The sequence below is a fragment of the Trichechus manatus genome, unplaced genomic scaffold (assembly GCF_000243295.1).
Source record: "Trichechus manatus latirostris isolate Lorelei unplaced genomic scaffold, TriManLat1.0 scaffold00005, whole genome shotgun sequence".
Taxonomy (NCBI): Eukaryota; Metazoa; Chordata; class Mammalia; order Sirenia; family Trichechidae; genus Trichechus; species Trichechus manatus.
The window spans coordinates 34,729,077-34,746,190 of NW_004443941.1; the positions used below are offsets into that span (position 1 = coordinate 34,729,077).

Genomic DNA, 17,114 nt, shown 5'->3' on the forward strand with positions numbered 1-17,114 from the left:
CTTGGATAATTCTGAGTATTAGAGATTTGAATTCCCTATCAGGTAGTTCTAGTGCCTTTTCTTCTACTGGAAAATCATCTGGTGTTTTATTTTGGACACCTACTGGAAGCATCCTGTCCTGTTTTTGTATATGTTTTGATATTGTCTGCTGTCTTTGGGGCATTCAGTATTTTCCTCGTTTATTGATTGTAGATTTGTTTGTTTTGTTCTGCCTTTTTTGTTTTCTTTGGTTATGTCTGAGCAGGCGGGCTGTGCCTTCTTTGTTGTTTGCTCATCTGTGGGCACAGTACTTTTTACCTCCCCCTCTGATGGGCAGAGTCAGTCACTCAGGTGTGGTACAGCAAGGCAGGTCCAGCTGAAGGGAAATTGCTGGGGTGGGTTGTTTGTGGCAAGTACTGGGGCCAACAGAGTGGGCCGAGAATCAGTCAGGGTAGGTTCAGGTAGGTCGTGCCTGTGCTGCTTGGGGTTATGATGTTTAGCGCATGGCGCAGGTAGGCAAAATGGAGGGGGGAGATTGTGATGTGTGGAGCTAAGATGAGTATGGGAAAGAGGAGAGAGGAACAGGAGCCAAAAACATACACACAAACAAAAAAGAGAGCTAAGGGAGCTTGCTGTTGGAATGGAGTAATGAGAGACTGAGAAAAAAAGGGGGAAAAAAAGAAAAAGGGTAAAAGAAAAAAATGAATAAATAAAAATTAGGGGAAAAAAAAAAAGAAAAGCCCCCAAGGATCCCATCAGTGCAGCTGATGGGACTGGGGAAGTTGCTACCAGGCTGTGAAGTACAGCCTGGCTAGAAGTGGTAGAGGTGTCACACAGCACCAGGTAGTCAGGAGACAGGAAGAGAAGGTAAGTATAGAGAGATGAGAAACTGGAAATGAAGAAAGACAAAAAGGGAAAAAGACAGAAGAAAACAAAAGAAAGAAACAAAAAAATAAAACCAAGGAAACGTCCCCAGGGATGTCACTGTGCGTTTGCACAGAGTAAGGGAATAGCTTCCAAGCCCAGCAGTACTGCCTGGCTAGAAGGGGTTCCCAAGCTGAGAAAAGAAAAAGAAAACAAACAAACAAATCAACTCAGAACAAACAAACAAAAGCCCTGGGGGTCCCAGCAGCATGACAGCATGCACCGGGAAGCAGTTGCACAGTCGAGCAGTGTTTTGCAGCCTTTCAGGAAGAAGCAAAGCGGGCACGGGGAGCCAGGTATTTGGGAGAAGGGTGGGGCAGTGGTGAGAGGTAAGGAAGAAATCTAAAGAAGTGGAAAAAAGCAACACCAACAGCCAACAAATGGCACTCAAGGAGCCAGCCAGTGCGGGTGGATGGAATCCAAGTGACACAAGGGTGAAACCAGTGCTTCCCAGCCAAGAGACTGTGGCCACAGGAAACAGAGGAGGCCAAGTAAGGGTGAAGAAGGGTGGGGCATGGGAAAGCATATATCGCTGGTTACCGGATGTTCTGTCTCCTGCTGGAAGCTCCGTGAAGCTGCTTTCTCATACCCCCTGTTCACTGATCTCTGATAGGAGTCCAAGATGGTGGATCTGTGCTGTGGTAGCTGATAAGGGACCTCTGCATGTATCTCTCCTCACTCTCTGTTCTTGGTCAGTTTCTTATTCCATTCGGTGCTTGGATAAGTTCTTTATCTCTTCATTTGATGCTTAGGGTTTCAGGAATGAAGTGTGTCTGTGTTTGACTTAGTTTTTCAGATTTTGCTGTGGAGGTATGGCATGGAGCTTCTGTCTATAGTGCCATGCTGCCTGGAAGTGGTGATTTTTTATTTTTTAAGTGATATATTCACATGATCCAAATTATAAAAGAATTTATAATGAAAAGTTCCCTTCCTACCCCCATTCCTAGCCATTACTCCCCTCCCAGTTGCCAGCATTTTGAAATTGGAAGATAGCGTGTGAAAATACAGGTTTCTCATTTCTCCTGAAAAATTTTTAGATTTGGCAATTGTGTGCCCACACTCTCATTTGGCAACAATTGAGTAGAATTGTATGATCTGTTCCCCTGCCCTTTGTACAAGGCACATAATCTCCGGATGGGCATAGACCCCCACCTGTCTTACTTCTCAAAATAACATTACTCCATGGCAGTTTTTGGCATTTGAGTTTGTAACCAGTTCTTATTCTTTCTAATAGCTGAAAGCTGGTTCCTTGTAATTAACACTCAATGATTGGTTTTTAATTGGTCTTCAGAGTCTCCTCAGAATATATATTCCCCCTTCTAATGTCCTCAGTTCCTTCAACTATTCCTCTGAGCTTTACTAATTGCAAATTTGGTAAATATGCTGCTCCATTGTCACCCAAGTTGGTGATTTTTAAAAGATAGGTATTAGTAATAGTAATAATAAATAGCATTATTAAACATAGATGCCAGGTTCTTTTTTTTGGTTGAGAATATATACAGCAAAACATACACCAATTCAACAGTTTCTATGTGTACAGTTCAGTGACACTGACTACATTCTTCCAGTTGTGCAACCATTCTCATGTTCCTTGTCTGAGTTGTTCCTCCCCATTAACATAAACTCGCTATCCCCTAAGATTCCTATCTAATCTTTAAAGTTTCTGTTGTCAGTTTGATCCCATTTAGATAGATCTTAAAAGAGCACAATGCTCAAGGCACACATTCGTTACTAGTTAAGTTAAACTATTTTTTTTCCAAATTTGATGTATTTTGTCATTGTTGAGAATATACACGCAAAACATACACCAGTTCAACAGTTTCTACATGCACAATTTAGTGACATTGATTACATTCTTTGAGTTGTGTGACTACCCTCATCTCCCTTTACTGAGTTGTTCCTCCGTCATTAACATAAACTCACTGCCCCCAAGGTTCCTATCTAATCTTTCTAGTTGCTGTCGTCAATTTGATACCATATAGATAGTTCTTAAAAGAGCATAACGCTCAAGGCAGACCTTTTTTATTAATTAAGCTAAACTACTGCTCGGTTTTAAGATGATTTCAGGGGATATTTTTGGTGATGCTAGGTACTTTTAAAACTTTTTAAACACTCTCCATGTATCAACTCGTTTAGACCTCTTAACAATCCTATAAAGTTTAGTGCTATTTTTTTTTAATATCAGCTTTATTAAGATGTGATTTACGTACCATAAAGTTCATGCTTTTAAGATGTACAGTTCACTGTTTTTAGTATATTTATGAAGTTATACTGCCATCACCACTATGTAATCCTAGAACATTTTCATCACCCCAAAACCCCTTATCCATTAGCCATAACTCCCCACTGCCCCTCCTACCACACCCTGGAAACTACTAATCTACTTTCTGTGTCTATGAATTTTCCTATTCTAGACATTTCCTATAAATGGGATTATACAATATGTGGCCTTTTGTGTCTGGTTTCTTTCAAGACTCATCCATGTTATAGCATATATCAGGACTTCACTTCTTTTTTTAATTACCAAATACAATTTGAGTTGTGTGTATGAATATACCACATTTTGTTTATTCATTCATCAGGTTATGGACCTTTGCTTGTTTGTTTCTACTGGTTCTATTATTATGCCCATTTTACAGATGAGGAAACTGGAACTAAGAGAGGTTAAGTGACTTTCCCAAGGTCACACAGTTAGAAATAGCAAAGTAGAATCTAAATAGCTTGGCTCCAGAGTCTATGTATGCTCCTCACCACCAAGTATGCCATTTTGTCTCTTATCTTGGTTAATGCCGTCTATGTCAATTGTAAGCTGAGCCCAAATCCGTGGCATCATCTTTTTGTTTCCCTACAAGAAGATGCTTCCTGCTAAAAGGCTTTTTATAGCCAACTCAAACATATAAAATTTTAGAAAATTTTTTAGTTGAAATTATCAAATGTCTACTTACAATATTTAATTGATTACACATACAAATATAAAATAATAAAGTACATAGCATAATATTATACTTACCATTAGTAATTCAGCTCAATAATTCTTTTCTAGGGAATATTCAAGAAAAAAATTTTTCCCCATGATATATTTATTGAGAATTGCTTTTTTATCTTATTTTTTAATTTTAAAATGCTATTGAAAAAGGAATGGTTTACAGAACACTAAGTGATTACTTTTTATTGCTTAAGAGTTTTGAATTTCTGAAGTTTGGCCCTGGTCTCTCTCTTCAGAATTTGGGGTTTGGTGTGGAACAGAGGAGAAATCACAGTTAGATTTTACTTACAGTTGATACATTTCATTTTCTGGGTCAGATCCTTCTTTAAATATATGTAATTCTTAGATCTAAAGGCAATTTGAGAATGATATATACCATTCATAGCACGCTGGAGCTCTTGCAAAAACAGATTTAGGATGAAGAAAATGACCGGGCTGGATAGATATATTCCTAGGAAAACACATAATATTTTTAACTTTCCAAGGTTGTTCTTCAGTATTATATGACACTTAACACCCTACTCCCCAAAACAGTAAATAACAACTGTTTGGAAATAAACATCTTATTTATTGCACAAAGTACTTTCTTATTTAGTAAGAAATTATGAACACTGTTTTCCCCAGTACATCAGATTGTTCACTTGTCTATTCACTATAACCACTATTGTCGCTACAATGAGAAAAAATAAATTTTTCCAAAAAGATTTTTAAAAATGTGTAAAAGTCATCAGAGATCAGTTACACCAAGAAAGGAGGAAAGCTAGAACTGAACTTAAACAACTTTTTACTTTCTTTTTCTTAAAATTTTAAGTGTTTTATTTATCAAGAATAAAGCACAAACCTTGAAAATTCACAGTTTCTACTTTAGACGAGAAATTTCAGCTATTACACTGGTTACAAATGGAAACTCACAGCACACTGTGTGAACTATTTAACTGTTCATGCCAAAACAAACAAACAAACAAACAAACAAACCCATTGCCTCTGAGTTGATTCCAACTCATAGTGACCCTATAGAACAGAGAAGAACTGCCCCGTAGGATTTCCAAGGAGTGGCTGGTGGATTCAAACTGCCAACCTTTTGGTTAGCAGTTGAGATCTCAACCACTGCGCAACCAGGGTACAAAAAACAATTGACACTTTGGATTCCTGTTGAACCAGTTTTGGTTATGGACAGAAGATCTGAATGTTTTTGTTTAAACTACTCTGTTGTTCAAAATTAAATAATTTTTTAAAGGCCTCAATATGAGAGACTTTATAAGGACTTATGTGTAAGGTTCTTGCCTTTCTTAAGATATTTTAGGGGGACAAAACAACTCTGCCTTCTATTTGAGAACATACAGTTAATGAGCAAGGGCAAGAAGAGAAGTCTGAGACATTAGACTTCGGAACTCCCACTCAGACTTGGTGGTTATCTTTCAGAGTTATTTAGTCATTCAAGTACTGTTATCATGCATACTAGCATTTCCAAAATTTTATTGAGATTTGCTTTATGGGCCAGAATATATGATCTGTCTTGGTAAATGTTCATTGCACATTTGAAAAGGATGTGTATTCTGCTGTTGTTGGGTAAAGTGTTTTATAAATGTCAGTCAGGTTAGGTTGGTTGACAGTATTGTTCAAGTCTTTCGTATACTTACATGTTTTCTGACTACTTGGTCTACCAGTTATGGAGAAAAAGGTGTTGAAATCTCTGACCATAATGTGTATTTGTCTATTTCTCTTTTCAGTTTTATTAGTTTTTGCTTCATGTATTTTGAAACTGTTTTATTAGGTGCATAAGCATTTAGGATTGTTGTGTCCTCTTGATGAGTTGACCTATTTAACATTATGAGATGGTATTCTTTATCCCTAGTACTATTCTTTACTCCAGAAATCAACTTTGTCTGATATTAACATAGCCACTCCCATTTTCTTTTGATTAGGATTAATATGGTATATATTTTTTCCATTCTTTTTACTTTTAAGTTACTTGTATCTTTATATTTAATGTGAGTTTCTTGTGGGCAGTATATATCTGGATCTCACTTTTTTATGCAATATGAACAACCTCTGCCTTTTAATTGGGGTATCTAGGCTATTTACATTTGATGTTATTATTGACTTGGTTGTTTTTAAATCTACCAACTTGTTTTCTTCTTCCTCTTTTTATGCCTTCATTTGGAATGAGAATTTTTTGTTTCTATTTTATCTCTTTTGTTGACTCATTAACTATCATCTTTGTTTTCTGTTTTAGTGTTTCCTTCAGTATACACACTGTACACATTTCCCAAATTTTCAGCTAGTTCCTGTTACTAATAAAGTTTTCAGGAGTCTGTGGTGAAATGAGAAAAACAGAAACAAAGAAGAGAGTTTTTCTATAAAGTTAAATTTATTCTTTATTATAGACTCTTCTTTATTCTGAGATTATATACTCTCTACTTTTTGAGTGTTTAAATGTTGTTTCCCTCCACTTTTTTCCAAACCTTACCCCCACTGCTATCCCCTGGCAACCAGTGTCTTCTCCATCACTATAGTTTTGTCTTTTCAAGAACATTACATAAATAGAATCACACATATGTAACCATTTTGAGTCTAGTTCTTTCACTCAGCATAATTCCATTGAAGTTTATCCAAATTGTTGCATATATCAATAGTTCATCACTTTTTATTGCTGAATAGTATTTCATTATAGGGATATGCCATAGTTTGTTTATACATTCACCACTGGCTGTTTCCAGTTTAGGATGATTATGAATAGACAACTATAAACATTCTTATACAGACTTTTGTGTGAAAATAAGTTTTCAATTCACTTGAGTAAATACCTAAGTGGGATTGTTGAGCCATATGGCAAGCGTACACTTAACTTTATAAGAAACTGCCAAATTTTTTTCCAGAGTGGCTGTACTATTTTGCATTTCCAATAGCAATATACAAGAGTTTTAGATGCTTTGCATCCTTGCTAGCACTTGATATTGTCCATGTTTTTCCATTTTAGCCATCCTACAATTAAAAACAAATAAATAAACCCACAGACAATACCCACTGCTGAGGAGGATGTGGAACAATTGGAACTCTGTGTGTAGTCGTATCTCATCATGGTTTAAATTAGTATTTCCCTAACGGCTAATAAAAGTTCAACAACTTTTCATGTGCTCATTTGCCAGCTGTATATCCATGTTGATGAAGTTTCTGTTCAAGTCTTTTACACACATTTTAAGTGGGTTGTTTGTTTTCTTACTGTTGAGTTTTGAGAGTTCTTTGTATATTCTAGATACAAGTCCGTCTGTCAGATAAGTGATTTGCAAATATTTTCTACCAGTTTGTAGCTAGTCTTTTCATTCTCTTAACAGTGTTTCTCATAGAGAAAATTTTTTAATTTTGTTTTAATTCAATTAACATTTTTTCTTTCATGCATTATGCTTTTGGTATCATGCCCAAGAACTCTTTGTCTAACCTCAGGTCACAAATGATCCATTTTTCATTCATATTTATATAACGTGTGAAGTTTAGGCTGGGGTTCATTTTCCTTGAAAACGGATGTCCAATTGTTCAATTTATTAAAATAACTATTATTTCTCATTTCAATGGCTGTTTTCTTTTCTTTTTTTATTGTACTTTAATTGAAAGTTTACAATTCAAGTTACTTTTTCATACAAAAATGTATACACACATTGTTACGTGACCCTAGTTGCTCTTATATTGTGACAGCACACTCCTCCTTTCCACCCTGGATTTTCCGTGTCCATTCAATCTGTTCTTGACCTCTCTGCCTTCTCATTTCGCCTATGGATAGGAGCTGCCCATTTAGTCTCATGTATCTACTTGAGCTAAGAAGCACACTTTTCATGAGTATCATTTTATGTCCCATAGTCCAGTCTAATCTTTGTCTGAAGAGCTGGCCTCGGGAATGGTTTTAGTTTTGGGCTAACAGAGAGTCTGGGGGCCATGTCTTCCGGAGTCCCTCCAGTCTCAGTCAAACCATTAAGTCTGGTCTTTTTACTAGAATTTGAGTTCTGCACCCCACTTTGCTCAGGCTCCATCGGGGACTCTCTGTTGTGTTCCCTGTCAGGATGGTCATTGTTGGTAGCCAGGCACCATCTAGTTCTTCTGGTCTCAGACTGATGGAGTCTCTGGTTTATGTGGGCCTTTTGTCTCTTGGGCTAGTATTTTCCTTGTGTCTTTGGTGTTCTTCATTCTCCTTTGCTCCAGGTGGGTTGGGACAAATTGATGCATCTTAGATGGCTGCTCATGAGATTTTAAGATCTCAGACACCACTCACTAAATTGGGATGCAGAACCTTTTCTTAAAAAAGTTTGTTATGCCAATTGACCAAGATTTCCGCTGAAAGCATGGTCCCCAGACCCCCGCCCCTGCTACTCGGTCCCTCGCAGTGTTTGGTTGTATTCAGGAAACTTCTTAGCTTTTGGTTTAGTCTAGTGGTGCTGACTTGCCCTGTAGTGTATGTTGTCCTTCCCTTCACCTACAATAACACTTGTCTACTATCTAGTTAGTGAATACCCCTCTGCCACCCGCCCCATCCTTGTAACCATCAAAGAATGTTTTCTTCTGTCTTTAAACATTTTCTTGGGTTCTTATAATAGTTGTATTGTACAATATTTGTCCTTTTGTGACTGACTAAATTCACTCAGCATAATGCCTTCCAGATTCCTCCATGTTATGTTTCACAGATTTATTGATGTTCTTTATTGTTGCGTAGTATTCCGTTGTGTGAATATACCATAATATGTTTACCCATTCGTTCGTTGATGGGCTCCTAGGTTATTTCCATCTCTTTGCTGTCACGAACAAAGCTGCATGGGTGTGCATATACCTATTCATGTGACGGCTCTTATTTCTCTAGGGTATATTCCAAAGAGTAGGATTGCTGGATAGTATGGTACTTCTATTTCTAGCTTTTTAAGGAAGAGCCAAATCAATTTCCAAATTAGTTGTACCATTTTACATTCCCACAGTGTATAAGTGTTCCAGTCTCTCCAACACTTATTATTTTGTGTTTTTTGAATTAATGCTAGTCTTGTTGGGGTGAGATGCTATCTCATTGTAGTTTTGATTTGCATTTCTCTAATTACTAATGATCATGAGCATTTCTTCATGTGTCGGTTAGCTGTCTGAATGTCTTCTTTGGTGAAGTGCCTGTTCATATCCTTTGCCCATTTTTTAACTGGGTAATTTGTCTTTTGTTGTTGATGTTTTGCAGTATTTTGTAGATTTTAGAGATTAGATGCTGATCAGATTTGTTGTAGTCAAGAAATTTTTCCCAGTCAGTAGGTTGTCTTTTTACTCTTTTGGTGAAGTCTTTTGATGAGCATAAGTGTTTGATTTTTTGGAGCTCCCAGTTATCTAGTTTTTCTTCTGGTGTTTGTGCATTGTTACTTATGGTTCGTATTGTGTTTATGCCATGTATTAGGGCTCTTAGTGTTGTCCTTATTTTTTTCTTCCATGGTCTTTATCGTTTTAGATTTTATATTTAAGTCTTTTATCCATTTTGAGTTAGTTTTTGTGCACGGCGTGAGGTATGGGTCTTGTTTCAGTTTTTTGCAGATGAATATCCAGTTCTGCCAGCACCATTTGTTAAAGAGACTGTCTTTTCCCCAATTAACTGACTTTGGGCCTTTGTCAAATATCGGCTTCTCATAGGTGGATGAATTTATGTCTGTATTCTGAGCTCTGTTCCATTGGTCTATGTATCTGTTGTTGTACTAATACCAGGTCTTTTGACTACCGTGGTGGTATAACAGGTTTTAAAATCAGATAGTGTGAAGTCTCCTACTTTGTTCTTCTTCTTGAGTAATGCTTTACTTATCCAGGACCTCTTCCCTTTCTATATGAAGTTGGTGATGTTTTTCTTCATCTCATTAAAAAATGCCATTGAAATTTGGATTGGGATTGCATTGTATCTGTAGATTGCTTTGGGTAGAGTTGACATTTTCACAATGTAGAGTCTTCTATCCATGAGGAAGGTATGTTTTTCCACTTATGCAGGTCTCTTTTGGTTTCTTGCAGTAGTACCTTGTAGTTTTCATTGTGTAGGTCTTTTATGTCTCTGGTTAGATTTATTCCTAAATATTTTATCTTCTTGGGGGCTATTGTAAATGGTATTGATTTGGTAATTTCTTCTTGGAAGTTCTCTTTTTTGGTAAAGAGGAATCCAACTGATTTTTGTATGTTTATCTTGTATCCTGAAACTTTGCTGAAATCTTCTGTTAGTTCCAGTAGTTTTCTTGAGGATTCTTTAGGGTTTTCTGTGTATAAGATCATGTCATCTGCAAATAGAGATACTTTTACTTCTTCCTTACCAATTTGGATGCCGTTTATTTCTTTTTCTAGCCTAATTGCTCTGGCTAGGACTTCCAGCACAATGTTGAAAAAGAGTGGTGACAGAGGGCTTCCTTGTCTGGTTCCCATTATCAGCGGGAATGCTTTCAGACTCTCTCCATTTAGGATGATGTTGACAGTTGGCTTTGTATAAATGCCCTTAATTATGTTGAGAAATTTTCCTTCTTCCTATTTTGTTGAGAATTTTTATCATGAATGGGTATTGAACTTTGTCAAATGTGTTTTCTGCATAAATTGATAAGATCATGTGGTTCTTGTCTTTTGTTTTATTTACGTGATGGATTACATTGATTGTTTTTCTAATTACATTAATTGTTTTCATCCCTGCATACCTGGTATAGATCCTGCTTGATTACAGTGAATTATTTTTTTGACATATAGTTGAATTCTATTGCCTAGAATTTTGTTGAGGATTTTTGCATCAATGTTTATGAGGGATATTGGTCTGTAATTTTCTTTTTTGTGGTGTCTTTTCCTGGTTTTGGTATCAGGGTTATGCTGGCTTCATAGATTGAGTTCGGGAGTATTCCATCCTTTTCTATGCTCTGAGATACCTTTAGTAGTACTGGTGTTAACTCTTCTCTGAAAGTTTGGTAAAATTCTCCAGCGAAGCCATCCAGGCCAGGGCTTTTTTTGTTGGGAGTTTTTAAATTACTGTTTCAATCTCTTCTTTTGTATAGGTTTATTTAGTTGTTCTACCTCTGTTTATGTTAGTTTAGGTAGATAGTGAGTTTCTAGAAATTTGTCCATTTCCTCCAGATTTTCAAATTTATTAGAGTACAGTTTTTCGTAGTATTCTGATTCTTTTAATTTCAGTTGAGTCTGTTGTGATATCGCCCATCTCATTTCTTGCTTGGGTTATTTGCTTCCTCTTTTGTTTTTCTTTTGTCAGTTTGACCAGTGGCTTATCCATTTTGTTGATCTTTTCGAAGAATCAGCTTTTGGACTTGTTAACTCTTTCAGTTGTTTTTCTATTTGCTATTTCATTTAATTCTGCTCTAATTCTTATTATTGCATTTCTTCTGACGCCCAAAGGCTCCTTTTGCTGCTTTCTTTCTATTTGTTCGAGCTGTAGGGTTAATGTTTTGACTATGGCCCTTTTTTATTTTTTGGATGGGTGCATTTATTGCTATAAACTGACCTCTGAGCATTGCTTTTGCTGTGTCCCAAATGTTCTAGTAGGATGTGTTTTCATTCTCGTTTGAGTCTATGAATTTCTTCATTCCATCGTTAATTTCTTCTATAACTCAGTAGTTTCTGAGCAAGGTGTTGTTCAGTTTCCATGTGTTTGATTTTTTTCCTTGCTTTTTCTGTTATTGATTTCTACTTTTATAGCTTTATGGTCAGAAAAGATGCTTTCTAATATTTTGATGTTTTGGATTCTGTTAAGTCTTGCTTTATGGCTTAATATGTGGTCTATTCTGGAGAATGTTCCATGTGCTTTGGAAAAGAAGGTATACTTGGCTGCTGTTGGGTGGAGTGTTCAGTATATGTCTATGAGATCAAGTCAGTTGATTGTGGCATTTAGGTCTTCCGTGTCTTTATTGAGCTTGTTTCTGGATGTTCTGTTCTTCACTGAAAGTGGTGTGTTGAAGTCTCCTACTATTATTGTGGAGCTGTCTATTTCTCTTTTTGATGCTGTTAGAGTTTGTTTTATGTATTTTGGAGCCCTGTCATTGGGTTCATAAATATTTATTATAGTTATGTCCTCCTAGTGTATTGACCTTTTAATCATTATTTAGTGTCCTTCCTTATCCTGTGTGGTGGTTTTTCTTTAAAGTCTATTTTGTCAGATATTAATATTGCCACTCCTGCTCTTTTTTGAGTGTTGTTTGCCTCATATATTTTTTTCCATCCTTTGAGTTTTAGTTTGTTTGTGTCTTTAAGTCCAAGGTGTGTGTCTTGTAGGCAGCATATAGATGGATCGTGTTTTTTTATCCGTTCTGCCACTCTCTGTCTTTTTATCGGTTCATTTAGTCCTCTTACATTCAGAATAATCATTGATAGGTATGAGTTTAGTGCTGTCATTTGGATGTCTTTTTTTGTGTGTTGTTGATGGTTTCTTTTTTCCACTTAATTATGCTGAGTCATTTTTCTTTACGTATTTCCTTTTCATCTTTTTCATTGTTGTTGATTTTGTATTTACTGAGTCTTTATGTTTTTCCTGTTTTTTATTTTGATGTGTAGGATTGTTAGTTTCCTTTGTGGCTATCTTAATATTTACCCCTATTTTTCTAAGTTTATACCAGTCTTTTATTTCTTTATATTGCCTTGACTTCCTCTCCGTATGGAAGATCTATGATTACGTTTTTTAGTCCCTCTTTTTCTTTTTAATGTTGTCATCTTTAATGTATTGATATCTCTGTTTTCCTATTTTCAGTTTTTTAGCTTTGTGTCTTCCCTATCTGGGTTGATATCTGGTTGATCTGTCCTGTGTTCTAGTCTTGGGTTGTTATCTTATGTTATTGATTTTCTAACCAGAGGATTCCCTTTAGTATTTCTTATAATTTTGGTTTGGTTTTTGCAAATTCCCTTAACTTCTGTTTATCTGGAAATGCCCTAATTTTGCCATCATATTTGAGAGACAGTTTTGCTGGATATATAATTCTTGGCTGGCAATTTTTTCCTTCAAGGCTTTATATATGTCATCCCATTGCCTTCTTGCCTGCATGGTTTCTGCTGAGTAGTCTGAGCTTAGTCTTATTGACTCACCTTTGTAGATGACTTTTCATTTATCCCTGGCTGCTCCTAACATTCTGTCTTTATCTTTGGTTTTGGCAAGTTTGATTATAATATGTCTTGGTGACTGTCTTTTAGGATCTACCCTATATGGGATTCAATGAGCATCTTGGCTATTTTCTCATCTTTCACAATATCAGCGAAGTTTTCTGCCAACAAATCTTTAACAATTCTCTCTGTATTTTCTGTTATCCCCCCCTGTTCTGGTACTCCAGTCACTCATAGGTTAGTCCTCTTGATAGAATCCCATATAATTCTTAGAGTTTCTTCATTTTTAAAGATTCTTTTATCTGATATTCCCTCAAATAAGTTGGTGTCAAGTGCTTTATCTTCAGTCTCACAATTCTGACTTCCATTGCCTCAGTTTTGCTCCTATGACTTTCTATTGCGTTGTCTAATTATGAAATTTTGTTGTTAATCTTCTGGACTTCTGGTTGCTATCTCTCTGTGGATTCCTGCAGCCTGTTAGATTTGTCATTATGCTCTTCTCTAATCTTGTTAAGTTCCTCTACTGCTTTGTCTGTATGTTCCTTAGCATATTCTGCATTTTGCATGAGCTTCTTCCTGATCTCTTGAAGAGTTCTGTATATTAATCTTTGTATTCTACCTCCAGTAATTCCAAGAAGTTCTCTTCCTCCAGAAAATTTCTTGATTCTTTGTTTTGGGAGCTTGCTGAAGCTGTCATGGTCTGCCTGTTTATGTGATTTGATAGTGACTGTTAACTCTGAGCCATCAATAAGTTATAATATTTATTTTATGTTTGCTTACTGTGTCCTAGCGTCTTGTATTGTTTTGTTTTGTTATGCCCAAAAAAGGCTGCTCCTGTGAGCTACTTTGATTATTGACACGTTTGAAGCTCTAACCTCCTGTCACTAGGTGGTTAGATCTGTTACTAGATATGTGATCCCATGAGTCTGTTTACTTTTCTCGTATGGATTCAGCTTAGGTGTCCAGGTAGTTGGTCACCTAGTATGTGGTGTAGGCTCTCATCTACAGTCCTAGACAGGCAGGGGTGATTGGTGTAGGCACTGGTATCTGGGTGTAGTAGGGGGTTATGTGCTGAGCAAGGCCGGGGGCTGATGGCTGCCCCTGAGTGTCTGGGAGGAAAGTATGTTCTTGTTCCCTAGAGTACATAGGTTGGTGAGTTTTGCACCTGGACTATGGGCACTCAGTGCTGTTGGCTCTAAGGACTGGGAGGCACCACTTATTTTTGGATACCTTCGCTGGTGGCTAGGTGGCGTGGGTGGATCCACCAGTCCTCAGGCCCCCGATTTGGATAGGTGAGGACTCTGCTTAACGGGCAGAGCAGTGTCAAATGTCACTAACCTGCCACTTCACCATATAGGTAATACAGTTGAAGTTAGACTTCAGGTATATACCCATTTTACTGTGGTAATGAGGGCCTATGTTGTGGAAATGACCCCACACAGGTCTATGCAGGGATGAAAAGCATTCAAAGTCCTTGGACCCCTTGGGCCTGTGCCTAGACAAAGGAGCTGTACCTATCCTAAATTCCCTGCTTAAGGGAACTGGCAGATTATTTTTTCCTGTTTGTTAATTTGTTCCCTCTCCAAGACTCAGGGTATGTGATGGGTCCTACATCTGACCCAGGGGACTTGGCAATTGCTGAAGCTGGCCTAGGACTCGGTGCAGAGCAGGGAGGGGGTAGGTAAATGGTAGAGAGTTTTTTCCTAAAGGGGGTGTTATTTGATCCATGTGGTAGGTCAGACACATATACTTATCCTTTGCTGATTGAGCACTGCTTTTCACTGGTTCTGGAGGTGTGAGTAGTCTCTTTGCGACTGGGTCTCTCCTGATGTGGAAAACACTTCCCAAGGGCCACTGCTTGCCTCACTGCACACACCAGCCTATCTAGACTGAAGGGTGCCGGCTCCTGCTAGGTCACGTCTGGCAACTCTTCACTGCTTCTGAACCGTCTCTCCCTCCCCCTACCATTCAGACCAATTCATCAGCTTTGCGTATGATGTTCAGGGCTCCTAAACTGTCATATATAATCGATTCACTTGTTTGTTTGGGTCTTTGTTGTAAGAGGGACCACAGGAAGTGTCTGACTACTCCACCATTTTGACCCCGCCTCAAAATCTTTCCAGTAGCTTTTTTTCTTAATTGCTTTTGTGCCTTTGTCAAAATCATTTGGCTATAATTTTGTGGGTCTGTTTCTGGACTCTCTTCTCCTATTGATCTATGTCTCTATCCCTTGCCAGTACCACACTATCTTGATAACTGTAGCTTTATATTAAATAATATAATTGGATAGTGTTATTCTTCCAAACTTATTCTTCTTTTTCAAAATTATTTTTGATATTCTAGTTCCTTTGCCATTCTGTATAAATTTTAGACCCAGATTATTTATATTCAAAAAAACCTGCTGGAATTTTTTATTTCCTTTGTCTGGTTTTCATATCAGGTTAATGGTAGCCGTATAAAATGAGTTGTTCCTTCTACTTCTATTTTCTGGAAGTGATTGTGTAGAATTTGTATTATTTCTTCTTTTAATGTTTGGTAGAATTTGCAAGTGAAACAATCTGGGACTGCAGATTTTTTTTTTTTTCTGGAAGGTTTAAAGTACAAATTCAATTTCTTTAATTGCTATAGGACTATTCAGGTTATCTATATCATCTTGGGTAAGTTTTGGTAGTTTGTAGTTTTCAAAGAACTGATTCATTTCATCTATATGGTCAAACTTATATGTTTGTATTTACTTATTTTATTCTCTAATTATTATTTTTAACATGTGCTGTGTCTGTAGTGATATCCCCTCCTTCATTTCTGATATTGATAATTTGTGTCTTCTCTCTCTCTTTTATTATTCTTACTAGGAATTTATCAATTGTATTGCTCTTTCAGAAAACTAGCTTTTAGTTTTATCAATTTTTTTCTATTGTTTTTCTGTTTTCAGAAAATAATAAAGGAAATAATAAAGATAAGGGAAAAGTCAATAAAATTATTGATTTACTTTTCCCTTATCTTCATTATTTCCTTCCCTTTCCTTGCTGTGGGTTTATTTTGTTCTTTTTTCTTTAGTTTTTTTAAGTAGAAAGCTTAGGTTATTGATTTCAGATATTTCCTCTGCTCTAATGTAAGCATTCAGTGCTATAAATCTCCCTCTAAACACTGTTTTGGAGCCCTGCTGGCACAGTGATTAAGAGCTCAGCTGCTAACCAAAAGGTCAGCAGTTCAAATCCACCAACCACTCCTTGGAAACCCTATGAGGCAGTTCTACTCTGTCCTGTAGGGTCACTATGAGTCAGAATCGACTTAACAGCAATGGGTTTGGTTGTTGGTTTTTTGTAAACACTGTTTTAGCTGCATCCCACAGATTTTGATATGCTTAATTTTCATCTCTCTTTTTTAATATTTTCTAATTTCCTTTGAGACTTCCTCTTTGACCAGTGATTATTTAGAGTGTTGTTTGATTTCCAAGGGCTTGAAGATTTCTTTGTTATCTTTTTGTTACTGATTTTTAGCTTCTCTCCATTATATTCAGAGAACATGCTTATAGCTAATTAAGATACCCATAACTGACTCAAAATACATTTTTGTGTAAACTTTTCAGCATTTCTTGCCCTTGATGACAACTAAAATCTTTTAATTTGTAATAGAAATCTAGTAAATAACAGCTGAACACAATCTAATCCTTTTTCTTTTGGCAGGTGGTTTGACTGACAGCTTGGGTAATTTAAATAACATTACGAAGCTCATACTGGACAACATTAAGATGAATGAGGAGGATGCCATAAAACTAGGTCAGATTTTTGGTTATGTTAATTTTTACTTTGATAATAAAACAGTCAGCTTAAGACTGTTCAACGTTGGCTGTGTCTGCACAAGGCAAGGATGTTTTTATGTACTTGCGGCTACATTGGCTTCCCTAGACACCTTTGCCCACTCCTATTCCAATCCTTCACCACCATTTTATGTAAATTGTACTTACTAAATTGCAACCTCCTTAGAGGCAGAGGCCATATGTTTTTAACTTCCATCTCCTTGGCTGATTGTCCACGTTTGTATTTAAAGCATAGAAACAATATAAAAAGGTTTATACTGTGATTTCATAATTTAAATAAAACTTCACAAATGGAGTGGGACACAAGAAAAGACGTGGATTAAGAAAACCGCAGAA

General features: G+C 36.8%; 1 protein-coding gene across 13 annotated transcripts in view; it reads left to right on the plus strand.

The window, feature by feature from the left end:
- The window catches only part of NLRC4 (NLR family CARD domain containing 4), a 152,353-nt gene that overhangs the window by 20,770 nt on the left and 114,469 nt on the right, over positions 1 to 17,114 (plus strand). For all 13 annotated transcript variants that reach the window (XM_023736286.1, XM_023736339.1, XM_023736300.1 and 10 more), the window contains exon 5: positions 16,645 to 16,737. In XM_023736286.1, the coding sequence (XP_023592054.1) occupies positions 16,645 to 16,737 (93 nt within the window). The remainder of the gene's footprint in view (positions 1 to 16,644; positions 16,738 to 17,114) is intronic.